The 24,421-nt window shown below is 42.1% G+C and overlaps 1 protein-coding gene across 1 annotated transcript; it reads left to right on the top strand.

The window, feature by feature from the left end:
- Positions 1-382: 382 nt before the first annotated feature.
- TNNT3 (troponin T3, fast skeletal type) lies at positions 383-24,350 on the top strand. Its single transcript, XM_056492400.1, has 14 exons — positions 383-386; positions 462-479; positions 3,050-3,067; positions 10,617-10,628; positions 11,008-11,028; positions 15,078-15,096; positions 15,872-15,917; positions 16,715-16,831; positions 17,142-17,219; positions 17,451-17,564; positions 17,716-17,825; positions 18,639-18,729; positions 21,514-21,554; positions 23,963-24,350. Exons 1-14 carry the CDS (start codon positions 383-385, stop codon positions 24,009-24,011), a joined length of 738 nt encoding a protein of 245 aa, XP_056348375.1. The 3' UTR covers positions 24,012-24,350.
- The last annotated feature ends 71 nt before the right edge of the window (positions 24,351-24,421 follow it).

Genomic DNA, 24,421 nt, shown 5'->3' with positions numbered 1-24,421 from the left:
TTTCAGCCCCAGATTGATGCCCTGGTGGGAGGGATGCTGCTAGTTTTTGTAGGGGCACTGCCATCTGCTGGCAATTTAATTTTGAAGCTTCTGTATGTGTAATATATTCTGTTTCTAGAATATAAATCCCCACAATATTTATAAGCAATATACATAGACAGTTTTCTTATATTTAGAGGCCCTCTCTGCTACCTTCTCCCTAGTAATACTTGAGTTTCCATTGCCCAAGGAAAAAATCAATACTTTATCATCTTCTTCCCCTTTTATAACTATTCTTTTTTATTTTTAAAGTAATTTAATCTGTTATTTGACTTGCTGGTTTGCAAGTGGCCTCTCAGAAACCATCTTGCCCGGCATCCCTGTGAGCACAGGGGGCTCTGCCATGGGTAATGTCCTACTGATGTGTCAAGGCTGATGGTTGATTTGTCTGCTTTTTTCCCCCCTCTCCCATTCCAATGCAGAGGAGTACGAAGAAGAAGGTAACAAAAAAAGTGGAACGTAATTTCTCTTTCTTTGATTCTTGGTCCTGCTTTTCTCTTGTCTACATTTCACCCTTCTCTTTGGTGCTTGCTGCTAAAGGCAATCTGAAACACTTGATCAGTAAACCAGTTGGAAAACAAAAAGAAACAATCAATTTTTGGGGGGCTGTGATTAATGTTAAGGCAGAGCCTTAATGTTACAGTGAAATGGAGTATTTGTATGAGGGGATGGTGAAAAAGCTGGGGGGCTAATCAGTCCATAAACTTGGAACTTTTTAGAGCAGGGACTGATGCAAAGCCCCCATAAGGTATCATTGGTGAAATCCTGCCATTCTCATTTTGGCAGTGTCCACAGACTGAGTTTAAATTTTGAAATTGCAAAGACGAGCAGGTTGTCCAGCTCCTGAGGAGCAGCTGACAGGGCACTGCTGAGGATAGAAAAGGCAAGGCAGAGAACCAGCTGGCAAAGATGAAGTTTCCTACCATGCCTTTAGCTGGCAAAATGTGATTTGACAAGCTGTGAGAGACAGAGTGCTGATCTGGAAAGATGGAGCATGAGAAAACCCTTCTCACCCAAGTTGTTTCACCTTTTGAAGGCAGCAGGGAGATTATTTTGGAGATGTATCACTGTCTTTGCTGGGCACTTCTGACACACTGGCTTCAGTTCAGGCAAGTGTAGCTGCCAGTTGTTGTCCTTCATTTTCCCAAGGTGTCTGGAACAGACCTAAGGGCCAAACTCTTGGAATTTCTCCCAGGATCTGCCCTTAGTGTCTAAGGCATCTTCTAAGGGGTTGAAAGGAAAACCCTTTCCTGGAGATGGATTGTTTGCACATGGAGGGTATGAGACCAGCTCAGAGACAGGGAGTTGTCCCTGTGGAGCAATGCCCATTTGGGGGATTTATACACAGCAGCTTTTTTTGTTTGGTTTGGGTTTTTTGTTTTTTTGGTTTGTTTTGTTTTTCTTTTGTCATGGATTCCTCCAAGTTGCTGCAACAGGCAAATTCCCATCAGTGGTGGTGGGAGCAGAGGTGCAACTGTGGCCATGGTGAGAGTAGTTTCTGCTATAAGGTACATTATCCCTCAGTAACTATTTCCCCTGGCATTGCTTCTGAAGGGACCAAGGGGTCAAAATAAAAAACAAAAGAGACACCAAATAGGTTGGAGAGCTGCCTTCAGCCATCATCTGTCTCTCTTGTCCTGCATGGAGTGCCAGAGCCAGGAAGGTGAAGCCATTCTTCATGCTCCATCCTTCATGTCTTGTCAAATGTCAAAAGAGCAAGCAAAGGGTGTTGCTCCTAGACAAGCCTTCTTTAAAGGAAAAGCATTTCTTGCCTTTCTCCTTTCTTCCCTAACTGTCTACTTTTTGTTTTCAAGTATTTAATGACTGATATGAAATTAATAGGCAGGTGACTTTCAATTTCTTCTTAATCTGCATGACTGGCTCCTCTGAGGTGTATCTTCTCTTTGCTCCATACTTTTGCTTGACCTTTGTGTCTCTTTCTCATGTCATCCATTTCTTTTCCATGTAACTTTTCTCCATCACTTTCTAACCACCTTTTTCCTCCAGGCCTTAGCTCACCCCAGCACCAGTTTCTAACAGTTTTCTGTTTTCATTTTCCTGCTTGCTGCTGCTGCTTTTGTTCCATGACACTTGCCACCTGAAGCTCAGGAAGAAGGTATGTGACATGGCTTCTGCTTCCTTTCTCTCTCAGTGTGGAGGGAGAATGTGTGTAAAGAAATCCAGATCAAATGGTTCACACCCAGTGCCCAGAACTCTCTCTTGAGTCACAGACATCAATGCCATAATGGGCATTGATGTTGTTTATTGAGCTGGTGGGAAATTTGGCCTGTTTTATTTGTTTAAAAAAACTAAACCAAAACATTTATATATATATGAAAGAAATAAAATACATTGAGATATATATATATACATTAAAAATGTATATAATATACACACATAAATAATTTTTATATATACGTATATATGTGTACATGCATATATGTGTATGAAAACAAGCATATATATATATTTGTTCTACCTTTTTTACTGAACTGCTTGACTTATTTTTGGCACAGTGGTGTCAAAATGAATATTTTAAAGGGAGGGAGACACCATGCAAAGTTTATATTCATCTGGTAAAATTCAAGAATTACTTTGTTTGAAATTTCAAAAGTTGATAAATGTTGGTGAAAAATTTTCACCATATGAGAAAAAAAATGTAAAGCAAAAGAAATGCAGCAGTTTTATTTTTGGTTAAAATTCACCAAAAGTTGGTTTTAGGGTATTTTAGCCAGCTCTAATAAAGAATAACATATTGGATGCCTTTTTATGTGGTTTTCACTTGTGGTCATATTCCCATATTTCAGTAACATTTATAACCCCATAACTTGCCCATAAAAATGTTATTTTTAATTCTCTCTCACCCTGTAATTCCATCATTGTAATTCCATCATTCTTACCCATAAGGGCCTGGGAGCTTGGCAAACCTCAGGAATGTTCCAATAACATATTTTCTGTTTTAATTTTTCTCCTCCCATTTCTTTTGCTGTGTGACGTTTCCCACCCACAGAAGAGGCTCAGGAGGAAGGTAGGTGAAGGAAGCAGCATCTCAGCCCTGCTGGTTCCTGCAGCAGGGCTTGGTGCTGGTGTGCACCTCGATTTTGCAAGGTGGTAGAAGAAAGCAAGAGGCAAGAGAAAGATGCTGGGACAAACTATCTGCAGACAGAAGGCTTTTCTTGTCCCTTGCACAAATTCCATTGAGGGTACCCCACATCCCTGAGTATCTGTGCAGACACCTCTGCTCCAGTTTTGGGGAGGAAGCAGCACAGAAAACGTGGATACCATCCCTTCATCCAAGACACAACATGCTCTGAGGCTGATTTTTAGCCCTTGGTATCTCTGTGCCATGGAATAACTGGGGTCTGGCTAGAAAGGTTTCTATCAGGTATCAACTGGTTTCTCCTACATAGCTTGGCACATCATGGTCAGATGGATTTTGAAGTCAAAATCCATCAGTGGTAACATATGTGCTTAGCCCTATGTTATATTGTACATCTGCTATAATATGTCATATTATATATAAAATATATCATATATAAGTTTATAAGCTATGATATATCATATGATATATAATATACATAATTCTGCAGAATTATAACCATGTAGATGCTGCTGAGTGACCCCAGCTGGCTCCCCACATTGCACACAGCATTGGGAAGAGGGGCTGGAACAGAAATTCACCCTTTGCACTCAAGAGGTTTGGGATGTGGTGCTCCAGGTGCAAGGAGCCAAAGGGTGTGTTGGTTCCACATTTGCAAAGCTTGGTGCTATAGGCATATTTTAAACAGGGGTAAACCTGTTTGTAGTGCCACAATAGACCCACTGTGAGCAGTTTGCAGAGTTTTTACAGCATCCAGGTCCAGGTGGTTTTACATTTCTTGTATCTGTGTGCTCTGGTCACCTGTCTCCATTTGTTCCTCTGCTCCTTATTTCATACATCCTGTGCTTTTATTTTTTTTTTCTTTAACCCTCTGTTGCATCCACACACTCTTTAGTCTAACTGTTCTCGTTTTCCATCTCATTGCCTTTGCTTCCTGCCACATCCCACTGATGAAGCTCCACCAGCAGGTACGTGCCATTACCTTCCCAAATGCTCCCTGCTGTCTTCTTGGTGGTGGTGGTGGGGACTCAAGGGTGGTGAATAAGGAGCAGTTCCAGCCACTTTGCCTTTTTGCTTCTGCTGTCTTTGCTGTCCATGTCCCCTCTGTGATGGGCTCTGCCAGTGGCCAACACACAGGAATCATCTCAGTGCAAGGTCTGGCAGAGTTAGCTCAGTGCAAACCCCTGCTCTGTGCAGGGCTCACCATAAAGCCCATCTGGGCAAGGGCAGAAGCTGTCCTCTAAAACTGGAACTAGAGAAAAATCCCAGCACATGATATTTGAATTTATTGTGAGATTTTCCCTGCACAATATATTTTTTTTCTTCCCTTCACATGGTGAAGTTTTTTTCCCAGCCACAAGTGCCTCAAATTCCTTTCCCCTCCTGGCCATTTGCACCTCCTTTACTGGGATAAAACCTTTCCCTCTGAGTAGAATTTTCAGCCTATTTCAGCTCTTGTAACAATCTATTTTTCCTAATGTTCCTTTGCATCCTGTCCCGTGGCTCTTCACACCTAAAGAAGCTCAGGAGGAAGGTATGTGGCACGACTCCTGAATTTTTGTCTTTCAGAGGAAGCTCTGGCTTAGCCAGCAAACAAAGGATGGCAAAAGAAAACAGGAGTTATAAATAGGCACATTAATATAGACTAAAACTTGCCACCACTTTGTTTTTTGTACTGTCTGCCTTCATGTTCTGTCTTGACATTGAGTGCACTGTCGATGTGCTTGGTAATTGTTGCATGAAAAAAAAAGCTTGAAAAGTGCTGGGAAATGTAAACCTCTTAAAAGGATGAATGTTGAAAAGCCTTTACTCTGAGATTGGTTGGGTCTCCTTGGCAAGCTTATTTTGCCCATTTGGGGTGGATCTGGCCTGCAGACTGTGCAGAAATGCCCATGATTGCCTGACATTCTTACAGTAGCCTTTCCACACGTCTTTTTTCCAGCTTAAACCCTGTGGTATAGAGCAAATGGTGACAAATTTGATGCTTTAGCTTTGCAAATGATTAAAGATGGTATTCCTGATCATATAATGGAGTTTCTAGGCCACTGTTTCATGGCAGTACTTGCAGCCACCCAAGCCCTGCTGGCCTCAGGTTGTAAATCCACTTGGCTGCAGGAATGGCTGTACAAGACAAATGTCATCTGATATGGCTGCTTAAATCAGCTTTATGTTTTTAATATCTCACAACCATTTGCACCCTCACTTCCAGTACTGCTTTTGGTATCCATACTCATTCTATTTCCTTGCAACATATTCTTAGTCTTTCCCTCCCCCTCCATTTCACCCAAGTGGAAAGTTGTTGTGATGTTTCTAACGCTCTCATCTCCCTTTGCATTTTGCTCTGTGGCTCTTCCCACATGCTAAAGCTCATGAGGAAGGTATGTGCCATGACTTGTGAATTCCTCTGTTTCTGTCTGGAGCAGTAACTCGTGCAGGAATTCTGGAGGTGGTTGAAGATGAGCCGATGCAAAAAATATCCTCTGCACGGGTTGCTTTGCTCTCGTAGGATCAGGGTGTGATGAGCAATAAATACTAACTGCTGTTTGGAAACAGTGCCTGAGGCTCAGGCTGGGCACTGCTTATGTATTCCCCAGCTCCTGATGTCTCTAGCCAGGCTATTCCTATGGACACCAGTTGGTACGGGGATAGTGTTTCTCCATCCATTTCCTCTGTGCCATGCCCCAGGGTTAGAGGTGGCACAGCTTGTCCTGGGGCCATGCTCTGTCCCTCAGTAGGGTGCCCCTCCTCCCCAGCTCCTCTGCCACTGCACAGAGACACAACTGCCTTTTGCAGTAGTGTATGGAGATGTGGGCAGACTTGCACCCAAAGTCAGAGTGTTTCAACAAATGACATGGTGCCATACCGAATTTTTACTGTTGGGGTAAGGATTGGGCTAAGTGGGGTCATTTTGGTTGGAGCATATTTGAGATCAGATGTAGTGTGTGCTTTTCCCATAACTGTTGGGGTGTTTCTGGGTTAATGTGCATTATGGAAAAACAGGGGTGGCAGGGTTGCATTTTTACTTGATTTTCATAACTGGATTTAAGGTCTGGATCTGGTAAGACAATCTCTGTGATTGGCAAAATAGAGGGTCATGCTTCTTAAAGCATCAGCCTGGCAGCCCAAACCCATTTACCTTTCAATTGCCCTTCTGCTTGCCCAGCCAGGCTTCCATGGGATGCTTTATCCTGCAGGTTGTAGAGCAGGAATATGCTCATACTCACCCTCCCACACTGGTGTGCAGCCTCACACACCAGTGGTGAAATCCTGGGTGCCAAGGAAATCAATGCCAGCTCCTCAGAGCTCATTGATTTCCACAGTGGCTGGGATTTCTATGCACATGAATAAGAGCAGGTTGTCTGTATCCTTTTTGCACATTCACACTCATGGGTAATGGACTGACTTTAAATACAAGTCATGTTTTTGTCAGCCAAAGGCTACCAGTGGCATTTGATTTATAACATTATGAATATATATGTTGGGCATCTGCATTTTTATATCCAAAGAACCCTTCCTCTCCACAATTCTAATTGACATTCACATGTGCCCTCTATTTCTCATTTAATCTTATTAATGGTTTTTACCCCTTTAACCCTCCCTCCACCACCTTGGCTAAGGAAAGTGTAAAGGTTTATAATTATCCTCTGTTTCCTGCTCTAATTCTCTTATGTTTCTTTGCATCTCCTTCCCTGATACTTCCCTTTTAAAGAAGTCCATGAACCAGGTATGTGACTTCTGAATTCCTCTGCATCAATCTGAAGGGTTATTGTGTGCTGGAAATTCTATTCCACTTGGAAATTTCACAATTGGGTCATGTGCTGAATTGGGATGAAACGGAAACTTTCCAATCCACTGAAAAAAAAAAAAGAAAAAAAAGAAAAAAAAGAGAGGAACACTTTGTTGACAGCTTTTGAAAATTATGGTTTTTATTTAGTTAAAACATTTTGTTCCAACTTTCTTTTCGCCCTCTCTCCTTTATGGAAGATTTCCAAATTTTGAAATTAAAATTCTATTTTAGATGCTTCTGAAGCATTGCCTTTATGGATAATGTGTGGTATACATAGTGTAATGCAAGAACAAATCTGGAATAAGAAGATGCCACAAGGCAAAAAGTGGGAAAGTTTTGTTCCAGAGATGTTACTATCTCTGCAATCTTTATGGTTGTGAAATGTTTCTATTTTTTAAACCAAAATCTCAGCTAAATCTATGTGAGTTTTAAATACTGCAATTTAATTGAAATGATGATTTATGTTGGAAAATTTTAACAGTAACTCTAGTATTATACTCAGGAATTCAAAGATGCTGGAAGTAAACATAAAAATCAAATATTAACGATAAACTGTAACTTGCAGCTTCCTCTCACCTTTGACCAGTAATAATTTCCTCATCACTCTGTGATGATAATAATGAGGAGAAAGCTAACTGCTGCATGAAAAATGTAGTAATTTTTTGTAGACCAACATCTCAATGTATGAGCTGTAATAACAGGCGCTTGCCGGACTCGGAGCCATCCTCGCAGTGCGTATGGGAACGTTAGGATGTTTATGACCTGGAAAAGCAGAAGCTGAACTTGCAGTGTCCTCTAAACTGTCTGTGGAAGTTATTGTGTGCCATTTGGAGTAGCTTTATTAAAGCAGTCACATCTCAGCAGCCTCCCACCCCAGCCATTTCGCTCTGCTGTCCGCAGAGGGAGACCAGCCTCTTAGTTCAGAGCAGATTGATGCTTCTGCCAAGGCTGGAGAGGTGAAAGCTGATTGATTTCTACATGACTTAATACTTCAACATTCATCTCTGTACTGCTTCTCATATCCCTCCTGTTCTCATCGCTTCTTGTTTCGCATTCTCTTTTTAATCATATTCATTTTTGTCTCTTAATCTGCACCTAAGGTTTTTCTGACTTTGATTTGCACAAGCTATAGGTCATTGCTTCCATCACAGCTGCTTTGCTTGCCTCTTTACCTCTTTTCCATGATATTTATTGAACTGCTACTCACTACTTAAGAGCTGGTTCTCTAGCACTGACACATGTGTGAGCTTGAAATTTGTCCAGAACACAAGGTATTAACATAATATGATAAACAATAAAACCATAACCACAGCCTCCCCATGCTTCCTTTCCCCTCTAACATAAAGCACAATAAAATCAAAACACAATGTAAATATAACAAGCTTAACAAAAAACTTGTATGTCAGAAGCAGATTGTCCCAGCTTTTTATGTAACTGCATGATTATTTAGTTTCTCTGTTATTAATGCTGTCTTTGCCTACCACATCTTCTAAGTCACAGCTTTGGCCTGCACAAGTCACAGTTGTTGCTGTTGTGGAATTCTTGCTCTAATTATTTCATTTTTCTCTTGACTCTTTCCATCTAACCAAGCTTATGTTTGTGACATCTAAATTCCTATGTATTAATCTGAAGTATTCCTGTACATAGGAATTTGAAGGTGTTGAAGAATGCCAGAATCATGAAGAATCAATCCATCCTTGAAATTCTCTAAAACTTATTTTCCCTATAGGAAAATTACAAAATATTGTTTGTAACTGAAGAATCACCATCTGAGAAGCTTAGAGCAAGCTTTTTTAGTGTCCCTGAAAACTTTTAGCCTCGACAGGTACCTGAGCTGCAGAAACCCAAGCTGCTTACACTTGCAGGGAGTGGACTGCAGCAGGATCCTGGCACACAAACTCAAGCAGTTCTAGTCCTTTGCAGCAAAGAAAAGCTCTGTGCAGACACAAATATTGCCAGTTCTGCAGAGCTGAGCCTGGAATCTGCCAGCAGAGATTCTTAGATGGTGGAGCTTCAGATGCAGGCATAGGGATACATCCAAACAATGCTTTTGTTTCCCTCAGCAACTCTCACATCCTCATGCCAGCTCTGATAGCTAAAAGGGCAGCTAAAACCTAGGTAGCACTAAATGCTTGTAAAACTCTCTTGGGTATGTTTTCTTTCAAATTTAAGGATTTAAGTGTTATTACACTTGCCCATGGTATATAAATTTGCATGATTTAAACTATTGCAAATCATCAACATTCAAATTCCCTTTATCTTTTGTTTCTATGGCATCTCCTTCCTATCTACTTCATACCTCACTGTAATTACACTCCTTTTCCCACTCTTATTAACAGTCCATCCCTATAACTTGGTCTGCAAATTATACTTCACCAACCCAGTCTTACCAAAGTTTGAGGTGATCCCTTCCTGCATAACTTATTTCTAATTATTTTATCTTCCTTTCCTGTGTTTTTCCCCTGACACATCCTACTAAATGAAGCCCCCCCTCCAGGTATGTGATTTAACTTCTAAACTCCCTGGTGTCTGTCTGCTGGGATGGTGTGTGTGAGAAGTGAACACAAGTTGGCAGGGGATAACAACTGATCATTTAAGGATGGATTATAACTTGCATGCCTTTGGGGTGGTTCTATTTTAGTTTAATTTTTTTTTTTTCAGTTATGTGTAATCAGCAGTAAGGAGGAGGAAACTTACTCGTTGCATGAAAATTTCACTAGAAACTGGGAGAACACACATGTACTATTGTGAAAGGGGAGCTCAGCAAAAAGTCTCCTTGTGGAATGCATTAAATTCTGCCCTGTGAAATGAGAATGAATGTTTTTTCCTGTAAGGGAGGATATATTTCAAATCTCAGGGCAGAATTTGACCCATTGACTGTATATGGGGAATATAAACACTGTGAGAGTTTGTGATTTTTTTGATGCCTGCTTTGCAAAATATTTGGTGATGTGTGTGTGTGTATGGCTGAAAAGTAAAATCTGCCCTGCAAATTCACACTGCTGATCTATTCCTGCTTTGCCAAAACCCAGAAGATTGACATGTAGACCTGCACAGACTTCTAATGAACCTTTTCTTCCTATGAAGTAATCCGTTTGTAATTTTACATTGCAAATGGATTTGAAGAGCAGCAGTACATTTATATGGACATCAATGTTGTCTTCAAGGAAGAAAATGGCCTGAGCCATAGATCTAGAAGGGAACTGAGCTTCTTTGGAAGTTAGCTGAACGTTGATGATGAGTTATGGCAGGTATTTCAGCAGGTTTCTGAACCACACTGTTTATTTCCAATGGCTGAAATACTGCTGTAGTAAAGGATGGGTCTAATGGTGCTTTGAGAGTGCTGCCTATGTTCATGTGCATATTTCCAATCAAGGTAAACCTCAGTACACTGTGCTGTCAGGTTGTGCTTTATGCCATATGATGATTAGAAGGGTTTTTTAGGCACTGCACTATTATCATCAATCTGCCTCTTTTACCTTTCCTGTTCTGTGACTTCTCTTCATGTGTTATTTCAAATGTAACTATTTTACCTGTTGACTTCTTGACTTCCTTCTTGGCTCCCCTTTTCCTCTCTGTCCCTCCTCCCCATTGGCTCAAAAGCTCTTTTGGTGTGTGAAATAACAGGTTTCTTGTTCTCATTCTCTTGCTTTCCATCGCAACTTTTTCCATGACACTTCACACCTGAAGTTCATGAGCCAGGTATGTGACATGACTTCTGGTTTACTCCACCTAGGTGCAACTCAGGAGTGTGTATGTGTGTGAGAGAGGGAGAGAACAGGAGTCCTGGGCTGGTAGAAGAGAAGAAAACAAGAAACAAACATTAAGCACAATTCTCATTTGCAGTGCTCTTCTCATTTAACCTCCATGCTTACTGCTACTTTAACATTACAGCATTTTTAAGTCCTGACAGTCTCTCCAGTTTTCTCCCTGCCTTAGTTCACTAATCCTTTATTTTTTCACTCCCCTCATGCATTCTCTGGTCTCTTTCTCAGGATTTCAAGAGCTTTAAATAACTGTTCTGTTTTTTTTTTTTTTTCTATTTTCTGTCTTTCCATCACTGCTTGCACCATGACAACAGCAGAGGAAGCTCATGAGGAAGGTATGTGATGTACCTACAGACCCTCATCCTTTTTCTCTTTCAGTGCTGGGGAAACAGTGTCAAAAACACTGACACTGTTCAAGAGAGAGCAGAGTATGGGAGGGAAATGATCTCTCTAGATGGATTTCAATGAACATGAAGAAAGGCTGTTTGTTAGCTAAATCAAATCACCAAAAAGGGGTTTTTTCTTCTTGTTCCATCTCTGGAGAGTCCAAGGTTCCCAGCATACAGGGAGGGAGTGGGGACAGGTGCTCTTAGAACACTGATGTTGTGGATTGACTACTGTACTTTTCTTTTTCTTTTGTCCTTCAACCTACAGCCAATGAAGAAGGCGAATACAATGATGGTAGCTCAGTGTTGTCTTAGGACAACAAAGTCATCTTTCTAACATCTCACTCTCTTTTATGTGTCTGTTTTTGTTCCTCACTTTATTTTAAACTCAGGAACTGGGCCAAAACATCTCTGCTGCAAAGAATCGCTCACTGTGCATCTCCAATCACCCTTGGGGAGTCATTAGGGTATTGAGAAGCCTCTACATCCTCATTAGGATAGTAGATGGTGAAAATCAAGCTCTAGAAGCTTGCTCTGAACTTGTCTTTTAGCCAGAATCTGTTGTGTCTTAGCTCTCATCAGCAAAATGTCTCTATCCCCAAAAGATCAGGAGAGAATCTCTTAAATCACAGTGGAATATTTGAAAATGGAGCTGAGCCCTGCATAGACATGCATTCCTCACACAGCTTTAGGTGGTCCTGGGCTCCAGGCCTGAATCTGCAAAAGTGTAAACTTCTGCTCAAGCCATGCACTTTCAATTGTGCTAAACATCAAACATCTATTCAGATGGTTGTAATACTTGGTTGAGTGGGTGCTGGAGCACACCAGTAGGGACAAGACTCTTGTGAAAGCACCAAACCTAAATGTGTGCAGGGTCAGTGTTGCTCCTGTAGAATATAACTTAGCCCCTCCCTGGCCAGTTTAAACATACAGAAAGTTCTCATGGAGTTTTAGAGGCTGTTGAAGTAACTGGGTTCTTCCTGACTGCCCCAGCCCCTAGAACACCCAGGCAGCTGCTTCAAAAGACAAAGCCCAATGTCACTTGAAAACACCCTGCATTTTCTGTGTTTCTTGTTTTGTTTCATTTTTCTTTTGTAGATTTTTTTTTTTTTTTTTTTGTTATTGTTCTTTTGTTTTAATTTTCTTGCTCGCTTTTCAGGCTTCTTTTTTAATTTAGGGAAATACCCTGAGGACCTTCCTGAGCCCCTCTCTGTCTTTCTTTCTCTCATTCTTTTATTTTTAATAGCATATTGATTTCCTTTTTTTTCCCAAGGACACAGTGTGAATTAGATATGTTGCTTCTGAGGAGTGGGATTAAGGGAGGGTGTTTAGGGATTTCTGAGTGAAATAAAGGCAGTTCAGATGGATTCCCAGAGAAGGAGAGCACCATGTGAATATTTCATAGTCTGGGCAGGAGAAAGCAGGGCTGGTGGTATTTTGGTGGTGTATCCTCTCCCTGTGCTAAGCCTTTTGGAAACTAGAAACTCAAAGACTCTAATCACCAGGGCAGTGAAGTTGGATTTGCAGTCTCTTGCCTTCTTTTGGCAGGGTTGTTTGTGGGGACTATGATAGTTCATAGTCAGAATGACTGGAATGTCAGTCAAAATCCACCACAGGAACAGGAATTGCTATGACAATTCCTGCTTGTCAACAAATTTTGGCCCAGTTCCTCGATTTGGTGTCCTGAAAGAAGGGGCATTTCAAAATAAATCCCATCCCTGGACTGCTTTTGTACAGTATGGACAAAGGCTGGGTCATGCACTGCAGAGGATAGATTTTTTTTTTTTAATGTTTAATTTTTAATAAAATGCCCCTTTTTCTGGTTTTCTGCAGGTACCTTTGAGAATTCTAACTACAATTTCTTATTTCAAGAACAACTAACCTTATTTTTTTTTTCACTTTTGCAATTGTTTGTTGGAGTGCTGATTTGGTGGCAGCTGAAACCAAATTCACACAGTTATTGACAGACAGGTGTCGATCCTGGCAACCAAGGTCAACAAACAAAACCAGTCACTTCCCAACTACTCTTTTTTTCCCCCCTCTCTTTGAAGTGTTACTAACTGGCAGCTTTAAACCAAACAGGAATGTCTGTGAAAATTATCTGGGTATATCATGAAGGAAGGGAATCCTGTGTAAATAACATACCTGATAGACTGGTTAATTATGATTACTTTTCCTCTCTCCAGGTAAAAGGCAATTTAGCTAACATGTTTAGAAGCTCTCTGGCTATCTGAAAAGCAAACCAAATAAAAAAATAAGTGGAGGAGTACAAAAGCAGGCTGTTGGCTAATAGTATTTTTCTTCAGGAGTGATTTGGGACTTCCTTTATAGTGGAGCAGTCTAAAACACATTTGTAATTACATGCTGTTTGTTTTCTTAGCATTGCTCTGGCATCTAGAGGCCTCAACTGAGATATGTTTTGGCAGGCAGTGTTCTTGCAGTAAACGAGGAAAGCTTATCCCCTAAAATGTAATGAATAAAATTTGTATGGGAAAGAGTGAAAAAAAGGAAATACCAATTTCTGATTTCTTTTACACGTCTCTCACATATTTTTATTATTTCAATAACCCATTTCCAATCATTCTCTCATTTTTTTTGTTATCCAAAACCCTTGCATCTGATTGCCTCAATAAATTTTTTCCAGTGCAAGTTTTTTTGCTATTTTCCCCTCTTATATTATTTAACTTTCCTATTTTTTTTCTGTTTGCTATTCCAAATTTCCACCATCAGTCCCCAAACTGCTGGATGCAAATAAGCATTTGAAAAAAATATAATACCTTTCTGTATTATGATATTGATAACAGGGTTCATGCACTTACTACTGCAGTGGTTATTTTTACTTTTGCTTTACAGTTTATTTTTTTTTACCAGATTCAGTAGGCTGTGAGGTTTTTTTACCTCAGTTCCTCCCACTGAGCCAACACAGGGAGAGTCTTGTACCACAGAATCCATCAGCATCCCTGAAAGTTCAAATGTAGTGTGTGGTTATGAAAGGCAACCTGGGTCTCTGAGAGAATGGGCCAGAATAAACACACAGGTTTAATTTATTTCTGTTTGTGAGAGTAATGGCACTGAACTTGCTGGCATTATGCTGGAGTTACTAATTAAGGTTTAAAAAGAGAGCAGAGAGGGGAGTTGACCACAAGCACAAATGTTAAGTGAGTAACTCATAAGACCAGCACATGTCTGAGGGCCAGGGAAAGGTCACTTGCTGGAAGGGAACAATTCTCACTGCCAGAGGCCCCAGGCTGGCAGTCTCTGTGATGGTTTAGCCTGCCTGCTTCTCCTGGAGATGAAAAGATCATTCCCATTAATGCCCATGGGAATTCTGCATGTACCTGATCAGGAGAGGATGCTTGCAAACAGAGGATGGCCTTTCCAAGCTGGGTTTGAGGAGCACCTCACAGTGCAGAAGAATAAGCATCTTCCCCATGGCACTGAGATATCTCAGGGACACGTGCCCTAAGATGCCTTGGAAGCCAGTGAATCTGGAGAAAATGTGTGACATAAAGGTTTTCCCCTTTGGCCTCCATGTGAGGCAAAACTGGTGAAGCTTTGTTATCACTGAGATGTGATATTGTGATTGAAGTTACTTTAACAAAAGAGGTGCTGATTGAAAAAGGCATCCTTTTCTTCTACCCTCCAGCCCAGCTGGCCTCCTTAGAGCTTTGGTCAGGATGGTTTGAGAAAAATAATTTTGCATTTACACAAAACCACTGATTTCCAGATGCTATGTTTGGGAGTTTTGTACCATCTCCTGATTCTTTTCTGCCAAATTCTGTTTCAAGGGTAAAAATAGATTCACTCCTAGCAAAAGGGGTGTGTGAGTGTGTGTATTTCTTTTGGAAGTGCTTGAGATCTAACCAGTTTCTCTGTATGTTTCCCTTATGATTAAATTTCCCTTCCCTCCTTTTACTTTAGCAGCTGGTGTGATCTCTGTTGTTTTAACTTTCTTCCTCTTTTTCCCTTCCTGTTTTTCAACATCCTTCCAAATACAGAGGAGAAGCCCAGAATAAAGTAAGTGTGATGGGCAGGGTTTCAAAACCTTGGGATCATTTTCCTGATTTAGCAGAAGCCCTTAGATTCTCCATTAGGCAAATGGCCACTAGAAGCCTTTATCTATATAACTCTGTCATGCAACATCCATCTGCTTGTTCCTGCACACCTTCCAGGATGTTTGCTGCCTTCAGAGCATCCCTAGCAGCAGATACTGGCCTGGGCCCTAGGATCTGCTCCTGGTAGAGTCAGAGAATTCATGGGCTGTCTGAGATGCAGAGGTCTCACAGCACCCCAGAATACAGGCAGCTGCACAGTGAATCCTCTGTGAGAGGCCATGGCTGGGAACAGCCCTCTCCATCCAGGATTCTGACAGTGGGAAGGGTGGCAGATGTTGGGCTGGGCTGAGTTGAGCTTTATTTACTGAGGTGTCCTGTGGACCTGCTGGCTCTGGGCCCCAGCACCTTCCCTTCCCACTCTGCCACCTGCCCAGGACAGAACACCTTTCCATGTGGTAGGGAATGACCATAAGCATTGGGAATAAAGAGGGGTTTTAGGGATAACTCCCTGCCTTGCACAACCTTCCAGGAAGGACAGTGGTTCTTGGGACTTTTCTGGAGTAATTTTCCACTGCTGTGCTCTTTCACCCCTCTCTATCTCCACCAACATTCCTCCTTGTCAGCATGGTTCCAGAGGGCAGGGCAGAGCAGGATGGGCCATTTAAAAAGCTGCTTATTCTTTATAATGAGAATATTTTATTTTTCTTCTTTTTTGTTTTGTTTTTGACTCTCTGCAGACTAACTGCTCCTAAAATACCAGAGGGTGAGAAAGTAGATTTTGATGTAAGTATTCCTGAGACTGGCTGTGTTTGTCCTTGGTACCTGATAATAGACATGAGTGCAAACCCACATAACTCCTCATGTATTGGGTACTGCTGAGGGTAAAGGCAAAGAAAAAGTATGGTTGATTTGTCATTTGATTTCAGCAAAAGGCTACTCTCTGCTCCCTGAAACTATCTGAATGCATTCACTGATAATGTGACTAAACTAAAGTCATATATTCTTTTTTTGTTTATCTCCTTGAATTTTTGAAGCCATTATAAGGAGGAGAAAGTAAGTGTTTCAGGGATCTCAGATCCCCTGTCCCATTGTTGCAAATGGCTTGAAAGTTCCAGGCTCTCATCTGTTGCTGAGAAACACTAGCTAAAATTACAATAAAAACTAGACATTCAAACACCTTTCTAGAAAGTTGCTAAAAAAATGAAGAAATTCTGGTGTTGAAAACCTCCACAGAAATATTTGCTTTGCCCAAAATGCAGGAACATTTTCTAGGTATGATTTGTGTTACAAAGCCAGGAGAAGGCAGCAGAGTATATGCAAAGATAGGTGTGTAAGCAAAGCCCAGGATAAAAGATGGTGCAGGGAAATGGGAGATTTGGATTCTTTGCACTTCTGGGCTCCTGACTGTTGCATGAATGAGTGTCTGATTGCACCAGCAGCCATTTAAGTTAATCCATAGATTTCCATGGAAATCTGCAGACACTTTCTACTTTTGTTTCTCTGTGTATGCAGGGTGCTGGGAATGTCCAGGACATAATACTAGAGCAATATGGACTTAATGTATTTTCCTGCTTTTCTAGGACATCCAAAAGAAAAGGCAGAACAAAGACCTGATTGAACTGCAGGCCTTGATTGACAGCCACTTTGAAGCCAGAAGAAAGGAAGAGGAAGAGCTGGTTGCCCTCAAGGAGAGGATTGTGAGTCCTTGTACTCCATTTCTCTGTATTAGATGGAGAGATCATCTGTAGATGAGAAGCTGAAACTGCTGTCAGACTTTGACAGAAAGCTGTGCTCTCATATACTGCTCAAGCCATCAACAAATGACTTCTCTCCCATCTGTCCCCTGTCTTAGCCCCTTGCTTTATATCTGAGAATTGTACAAGAGACCCTTCTGCATGCTCTAGAAAGAGAGAAGGTGGCTCACACTCAGTGAAGCAAAGCTTTGGTTGTGGGGTGTGAGAGTGGAGGCAGGTAAAGCCGTGATGATGATGATGATGGTCCCTGCAGGAGAAGCGCAGAGCTGAACGAGCAGAGCAGCAGAGAATCCGGGCTGAGAAGGAGAAGGAGCGCCAGGCGAGGCTTGCGGTAAGTTCTTTGCCTCCCTCTCCTTGCCTCTGCATCAAACTGCAGAGATCTCTAGAGACAAAAAAACTACAGGTTCTGCCTGCCTCAGTCCAGAGATGAAATGACCACTGTCTCAAAGAGAAGGAGTTGCTCCTTTTCCTGAATGTGCTTCTCTGCTCACATTCCCTGCGCTGACGCTGGCTGCTGGGAGTCTGTCCTAGAGTAACTGGTTTTGTGTGTCGCACTCCACAGGAGGAAAAGGCACGGAGAGAGGAAGAAGATGCCAAGAGAAAAGCTGAGGATGATCTGAAGAAGAAGAAGGCTCTGTCCTCTATGGGTGCAACATACAGCAGCTATCTGGCTAAGGTAAAAATCGTGGATTGATGAAGGAAATATGAAAACATTAAGTTGACTGGGAACAGTCTTCATTAGAAATTGAAAAAATGGCCCAATGTTGAAATTGTTTCATTCAGGCTTAATTTCCGCAGTCTGATGTTAATTGATATTCTGAAAATAGGCTGACCAGAAGAGAGGGAAGAAGCAAACAGCTAGAGAGACGAAGAAGAAGGTCCTGGCAGAGAGGCGCAAGCCCTTGAACATTGACCACCTCAATGAAGACAAGCTGAGGTAACACGTTTATCCTAATTTATGGAATGCAATCCACTGATATTTGGTCTTATTGGAGTCTTCTTTGGTGATAAAATGAGGTAGAGGAGGGGGCCCTCCTTGAAATTCATCATGGGACACACTTAAGTTGTGCCCTTGCTTAACCTGGAGAATAGAGGAGAAATGGGAATGTAGGAAAGTGTTGGTAGCCCTCTAGCTGGGCTCCTGGCATAGCTCTGTTAGCCTCCCCTGCTAATTAGGATTAGCTGCTCACAGGACTAGCTCTGGGATTAGCTAACAAGCCTACAGGCTGGTATCTGCAGCATTCCCAGGGGAGAGTTAATGCTGCTGAGGTATGAATAGGATCTCCATGTGGGCCAGAGGTTTGGGAGCTGAGAGCTCTGGTGCAGAGCAGTCAGCAGATGCAGTCTGGACTGCACATGTGGGAGTTTACACATTTACATGATTGAAAGATGAGGTTAGCTCACCTCAGCCTTAACCCAGATGAGATTGCACAATGGCAACTGCTCTGCTTATCTGGGTGACCTTCAGAGTCCTGATTCCACTGCAGTCTTATCTTTCATTGACAGTTACAGGACAAATTAGAGGAATTATGTTAATGTGTGACACATGCAAGACTGCAAATCTAAAAGATTTGAAGGTGAGAAAAATGTGACCTTGAAAATGATGAGTAGCTTTACAAGAACTGAGAGGGTTTTACAGGAAGATGTGTGAATGGCATTAAATAAAATTCATTATTATTGATGGGAAAACCATGGAAAAATATCTGATGTCATATGCTTCTTTCATCTTCCTTTCTCCATAAATATACAGGGACAAAGCTAAGGAGCTGTGGGACTGGTTATATCAGCTGGAGACTGAAAAGTATGACTTTACAGAGCAGATCAAGAGGAAAAAATATGAGGTGAGTTGAGAGGCCATTTTGCTAATGGCACTGGGTCCAAAATGTAAAAATCTCTCTCCTCTGGCAGAAGTCATGTTGTGACATGATTTGGGTCTCCAATGACCCTTTGCAATATTTATGCAGCAAAATGCTTGGAACTGCATTCCCCTAACATACATACTGGAACTGGATTTCATGTTTAAGGCAAAAATTGAATAGATAACTTCTAAGGTTTTCAGTGCCCCATGGAAAGGCAATCCCAATGGAAAATGGACACCCTGCCCTCTCCTGAAACATTTTTCATTCTTGTTTATCTGTAGGTAACTGTAGCCTGAAAATTCAGTAACTCTCAGTTCACACAACTCCATTGCAAAGTAATCTTCTTAGATCCATCTTTGATTTCAAACTTGAACGTTGCAAGCTTTATTCCATCCCAGACAGATTACCTGTGGACTGAGCTCTCTGGAGTCACTGAAAACTGTCTCCAGACAGGAGCACCTGACTGAAGTGTCATATGGTAACAGAAAGTGGACATGTTCACTTTACACAGTCACTGGATAGGGCAGCACTCACCCACACTAGGTTTCAGTGGCTGAGAAATCCTTCTGGATCTCTCTCTGTCTCAGTCTCCTTTTAATTCCCTGTCACACAGACACATGCTGACAGACAGTGAGCAGCACCAATGTAACTATCTCAATCTCTCTTAGATTTTAACAATGCGTTGCAGGCTGCAGGAGCTTTCCAAGTTGTAAGTACAATGAACTTGCCTGTGTAACAGCAGCAGCAAAGGCTACCAAATGCATGAGCCTGCAGCATGGTCAGAGCCAGGAGCCAGACAGGAGCTGGCACTCGGCTCCAAGTGCAGAGAGAAAAGAGAAAAATGGATCTTGTGTCTCTCCGTTCACTTCCTTTTTCTCTCCCTTTCCATTCTTTGAAAGCATAAAAGTGGTAATTTAGGGAGTCAAAGGGCAATGGGAATTTGCTTAAAGAACTGAGCATGCAGTCTACTGAGAGCATCCTAAAATAATTCCCTATCCAAACCCAGGTATTGTGTTCATGGGGGCATCACCCTGATGCACCTGGGGTACATGCAGAAGCTTAGGGATGCACATGTAATAGCTTGGACTACAGTATATAGTGAATATATATGTATGAGGTTTGGAAAGCTTCTCCACATGGTTTTCTAGATCCAAAATATTGGGTAGGGCTAAGGATAGCTTAAGGATAATAGGTCAAGTGGGAAAAACAGGAAATAAGGCAGTGCCAGGGAGAGGTACATGCCATGGTAATGAGACCTCTGCATAAACAAAGAGGTGGGTGCCTGCTGATGAAAAGCAAGGAGACAAAGTACAAAGAATGAGCAAAGCAGAAGGAAAATGCACAGCTAAGATGGGAGAGGAAAAGTGGAAGAATAAAGGGAGGATGACAGGAGGAAAAAAATGAGGAGAAAGGTAAGTGAAAATAGGAAAGAGAATGAAGGAGCAAGCAAGGATGCAAGGGAGAGACAAAGGAAGGAAGTGGGACACAGAAATAGAGCCGTTCTTTAGCTCTAGTGTCTGTTGCTCTTTAGTGCTTCATTGGAGAGTGAGTGTCACAGTCATAGTCATAAGGTTATGACTGAAGGTAAGTTTTAAGTGCTTGGGTCAAACTGAAGACAACTGGTTCTCCTCAACACTTGGGAAAAATACTTGGTTGGAAAATAGCAATTTAAATAGTAAAACTTCCACAAGTAAGTACAAAAGCAAATGATCTGTTGATCTTTCCTTGCTTGTGTTGTCCTGTTCCCAGTAACATTTCAGTCTCATATTTTTTTCTGTTTGCCATGGAAAGACGTGAGCCAGGAATAACCAGTTCTTGGGACGACTGGAATGTGTGACTTCTATTTTTCTTTTTTTGCACGCTGGAAATGTCAAGCGCATTCAAAATTTGGGTCATCAGTTCTTGGACCAGCAGGGCCAGTGCAGAATTTTGAATTGTGCCAAAAGCAAAGCTTACCTCTTGGCAAGGGCATTTCTTCAGTCCAGAAAAACTAAGTTGAACACTGACTTGGTTAAAAATGAGCAGATGAAAGGGCTAAAGAGCAGATCTATCACACCCTAGTGTCTTTTAGGCTTTTCCAGTACATGAGTCCCAGGATTTCAGTAATGAGTCTAAGCCTACTGAATTCTAAGTCAGGCTATAAGGTGTTTATCCATGCAAGGTAGGTGTTTGATTTCCTATGCATCAGGTCATCTTCTCTTATTAAATGAGTGGCGGGGAAAGTGGTGAGTGCTGCAAGCTCCTTACCTCCTCCTCTGCCAGCCAGCAAAAGGTATTCCAGCAGAATGTGACACCCATCTACCCTTCTTGGGGTCCCCAACCAAAGACCACTGAAGAGCTTTGGGTTTACAAAAACACCTGATGTAAAGGAGTAAGGGAAGAGTGAGAAGGTGAGATTGAAACACTCAGGTGATGGAGCTGTCCAAGAGCTTTCCAGTTGGCCAAGGTGACATTCATTCCAGTTCAACTGCCTGCAGTTTGACATGTGAGTTCATAGGAGATTGATTTCAATATGCAGAAACACTTCTAGTAGGGGTTATAACATTCAAGATCTTCCATCCCTTGACATGTGAAGGTGGTTTGCAGATTTATTTCCAAGAAGTAACATTTTTGTCCTTCAGCCATGGGTGAGCTTTTTTTCAAAGGAAGTGTTAATTCCTACTACAGGAACCTGTTTCAAGCACTTCAGCAGGTAAAATCCTCCTCTCCTTGAGGGAACAAGGTTCCTTTGTCTCTAAAAACCCTGGTCATGTATGTTGTTTGCAGATTGTCACCCTCAGAAACCGGATCGATCAGGCCCAGAAGCAGTAAGTATTTATATCCCTTTCCTAGCTCCTGGCTTGGGGATATCTTCTCAGTGTTCAAATGTGTCACTTCAGCCTCAACACTGACATTTTCTTGTTGCAATGAAATGGGGCTAGAGATGGAAGGGCTGCTCCCATCCTGCCTCACATAGAGAAAATGAAGGGGAAACTGAAGTGAATGTAACACCTAACAAGAAAAAAATCATGTTTCTTCACACCATACCTTCAAAAATTTCCTCTGCTTAGTGTTGGTTTTTCAAACACCTGAATGAGGTGCTTTGAATACTTGAGGGAATACAACCCTTGTTTATGAAGGATAAACAAGTGGTTGCTAAGATTATGAAGAATGGTGTGTAACAAGACTAACACAATGGGATTACAGCTGTGAGTTCTTTTCACTCATCATCTCTCCCACTTTCTTTCACCACAAGGCTATTTCATTACTTTTTTGAGTCTAATATCTTTATTCTAGGTATTTTTAATAGATTTATGAGATACCCGGGGTAGACACAGCTTGAGGGTTAGAACATGCAGAAAACTGACACTCACAGAGAAGTAACTGCAGGGCAGAAAGGAAGGAGAGCGCTCCAGTGGTGGGTTTGCTCTTCTCTGTGTCTCTATCTTTTTGGCAAAGTCATGCCAGGAATGAAGCAGTGGTCTTTGGTGATATCTTTGGATGACAGGAGTGACCAGTTACTGCCTTGCCACTTCCCCAAGACACCCTGACTTCTCAAAGGAATGTAATACTGGGGGTTTGGCTGTCTGTAATACCCAACACAAGGTTTGACCTTCCTGTGGTCTTTTCCCTACAGAGCTGTAGGCTGATAAACCTCAGCAGAATGTGCAGCTGCCATGGTTTGTGTGGCTGTTCCTGCTCCTGCAGGGTGCTTCCACACCACCCACAACAGGCCACTGCCTGCCTGTTCCCCCAAAAGACACGATGCTCTCTCAGGACATCATTTGGAAAGGTTGCACTGAGAAGCCCAGAGCTAATGAGATTTCTGTGTGCTTAAATTTCTATCCACCCTAAACACATTCATTCCAAGGCAGTGCCTGCCAGCATGTTATACAAGGATCAAATGAGTCTTCTGCTTCAGACTTTATGAAATCTCCTTAAGCACACTGTAAAGGTTAGGTGTAACATCAAACATCACAGGTGCTTGTGGACATAAAAGGATTCTGTCTTTGTTTGAGGAGCTATGCAGTTCCTACACTGGGTTTTGAACCTTCAGCAAGGCTGGCAAAAGGGACAGAGAGCTTAATTCAGGATAAGCAGAAAGTGCATGCTCTCTTTTAAGTAATCCATCATTTTTTTCAAATAGACCAAGCCTATCTTGGTCAAAGGTAAAGTATCCACTACGTGTGTGTGTCTGTCACTGTGCTACATCCTTCTGTAAATATGGCTGGTGCTCTTGAACCAATCCATGGGGCAGCACAACAAAAATCTCCCCAGGTGCACTGTCCCCATGTTTTTCTTCTCCCTGGAGTGGTTCTGAGGAAAGGCCTCTGTTGACAGCACGGCCCCAGCACCTTGTGCTTGGTCATGTCATGTCAAAGAACTGCCCCCACCTTGCATGTGCTTTGGTTCAAGAAGCAGCCTCATCACTGTGTGTGTGAGATGGAAGGGTTTGGGGGTGTGCCAAGCCCCACAAACCAAGGTGCTGCTAATGGGAACTAGAGCAGAATCTAACTCAACTAACTTCCTGCCTAGCCCCATCCTGAGTTCAGGCTGCTCAGGCAGAAGGTAAGTGGCTTGCATGGAGGATTGCCCTTCTGTGTGCAAGAACTCTTGAAGAGAGTTTGCCTCAGGTGCTTTGAGTGGGGAGTATAGCTCCCCATTCCCCAGATACCATGAATGAGACGAGAATACTGATATGAGAGCAGGCCCAAAAAATTGTTTGGATTGTTTTGGAGGCTCTTGCTCTCATTATATAAATAGCCACTCTGCCTTTTCTAGCGTAAAGCACTTCTTAGCTGTATTTACTGTTCAGCTGCATTAAGTGTTCAGCTTTTTGCCTCCACTCATACTGAGCAAATTTCTCTAGACAGAGCTCTAAATCCTAAAATCTAGAGCACAGCAGATTTGTATTCAGAAAATAGCAAGTCTATGGCTGCATAGACCTGACACTTAGTTTGGAGACCACTTAGATTTCTACCCTGATAATCCAGCAGTCTGGAAGGGTCCATCTCTTTCAGGCATGCATATCCTGCCTTTCATACTGAGAGTCCCAGGAGGAATCTTTTTCCATAATATCAACAATATTTTTCTCAGGATATGGTCAATGGCAGGTGTGCCCAACATGTGAGAAGTGAAAGCAGCTGGAACCTAATCTAAGAGTCAGAAATGCAGAGTGGCCACAAAGCCTCACTACTTCCATGCTGACATGTTCTTCTTTCCTTCTGCATTGTAGCAGCAAGAAGGCAGGAGCCAAGGGCAAGGTTGGTGGGCGCTGGAAGTAAAGAACCAGGCAGGATGGCCTTTAGTGGTGTGCTGAACCCCTGCAGGTCTCCTCTTCCCTCCTTCACCGATCACTTGTGTTCTCATGCCTCAATGATAACAAAAATCACATCAGCCTGCATTGGCTCTTGCTGCTGCTTTTATTCCTGGAGGGGTCTGGTGGCTTCCTCAGGCAAGGGGAAGCAGGTTCCCTGTGGAACATGGATGACTCCTTGCTGGCATCTTCAATTCCTGCTGAGCATGTCCCTTATCCTCATGATACCAGCCCTATGCTGTCCTGTAGATTGCTGTGTACAAATCTCTGGATTTTGTAAATAAAGCACAACCAGTACCTACTCCAATGACAGCCCTCTGGAATGGTGTTTTGTATTTTATTTAATGCCTTCTCCTTTTTCAAGGATTTGGGAGTTGG

The sequence above is a fragment of the Oenanthe melanoleuca genome, chromosome 5 (assembly GCF_029582105.1).
Source record: "Oenanthe melanoleuca isolate GR-GAL-2019-014 chromosome 5, OMel1.0, whole genome shotgun sequence".
Classification (NCBI taxonomy): domain Eukaryota; kingdom Metazoa; phylum Chordata; class Aves; order Passeriformes; family Muscicapidae; genus Oenanthe; species Oenanthe melanoleuca.
This window is presented reverse-complemented; position numbering and strand designations above follow the sequence as displayed.

Coding starts and splice junctions, on each gene's coding strand:
- TNNT3 (XM_056492400.1), top strand. Junction 17,565..17,715: donor ACAGCAGCTATCTGGCTAAG/GTAAAAATCGTG, acceptor TTCTGAAAATAG/GCTGACCAGAAGAGAGGGAA. Junction 18,730..21,513: donor TCAAGAGGAAAAAATATGAG/GTGAGTTGAGAG, acceptor TGTTGTTTGCAG/ATTGTCACCCTCAGAAACCG.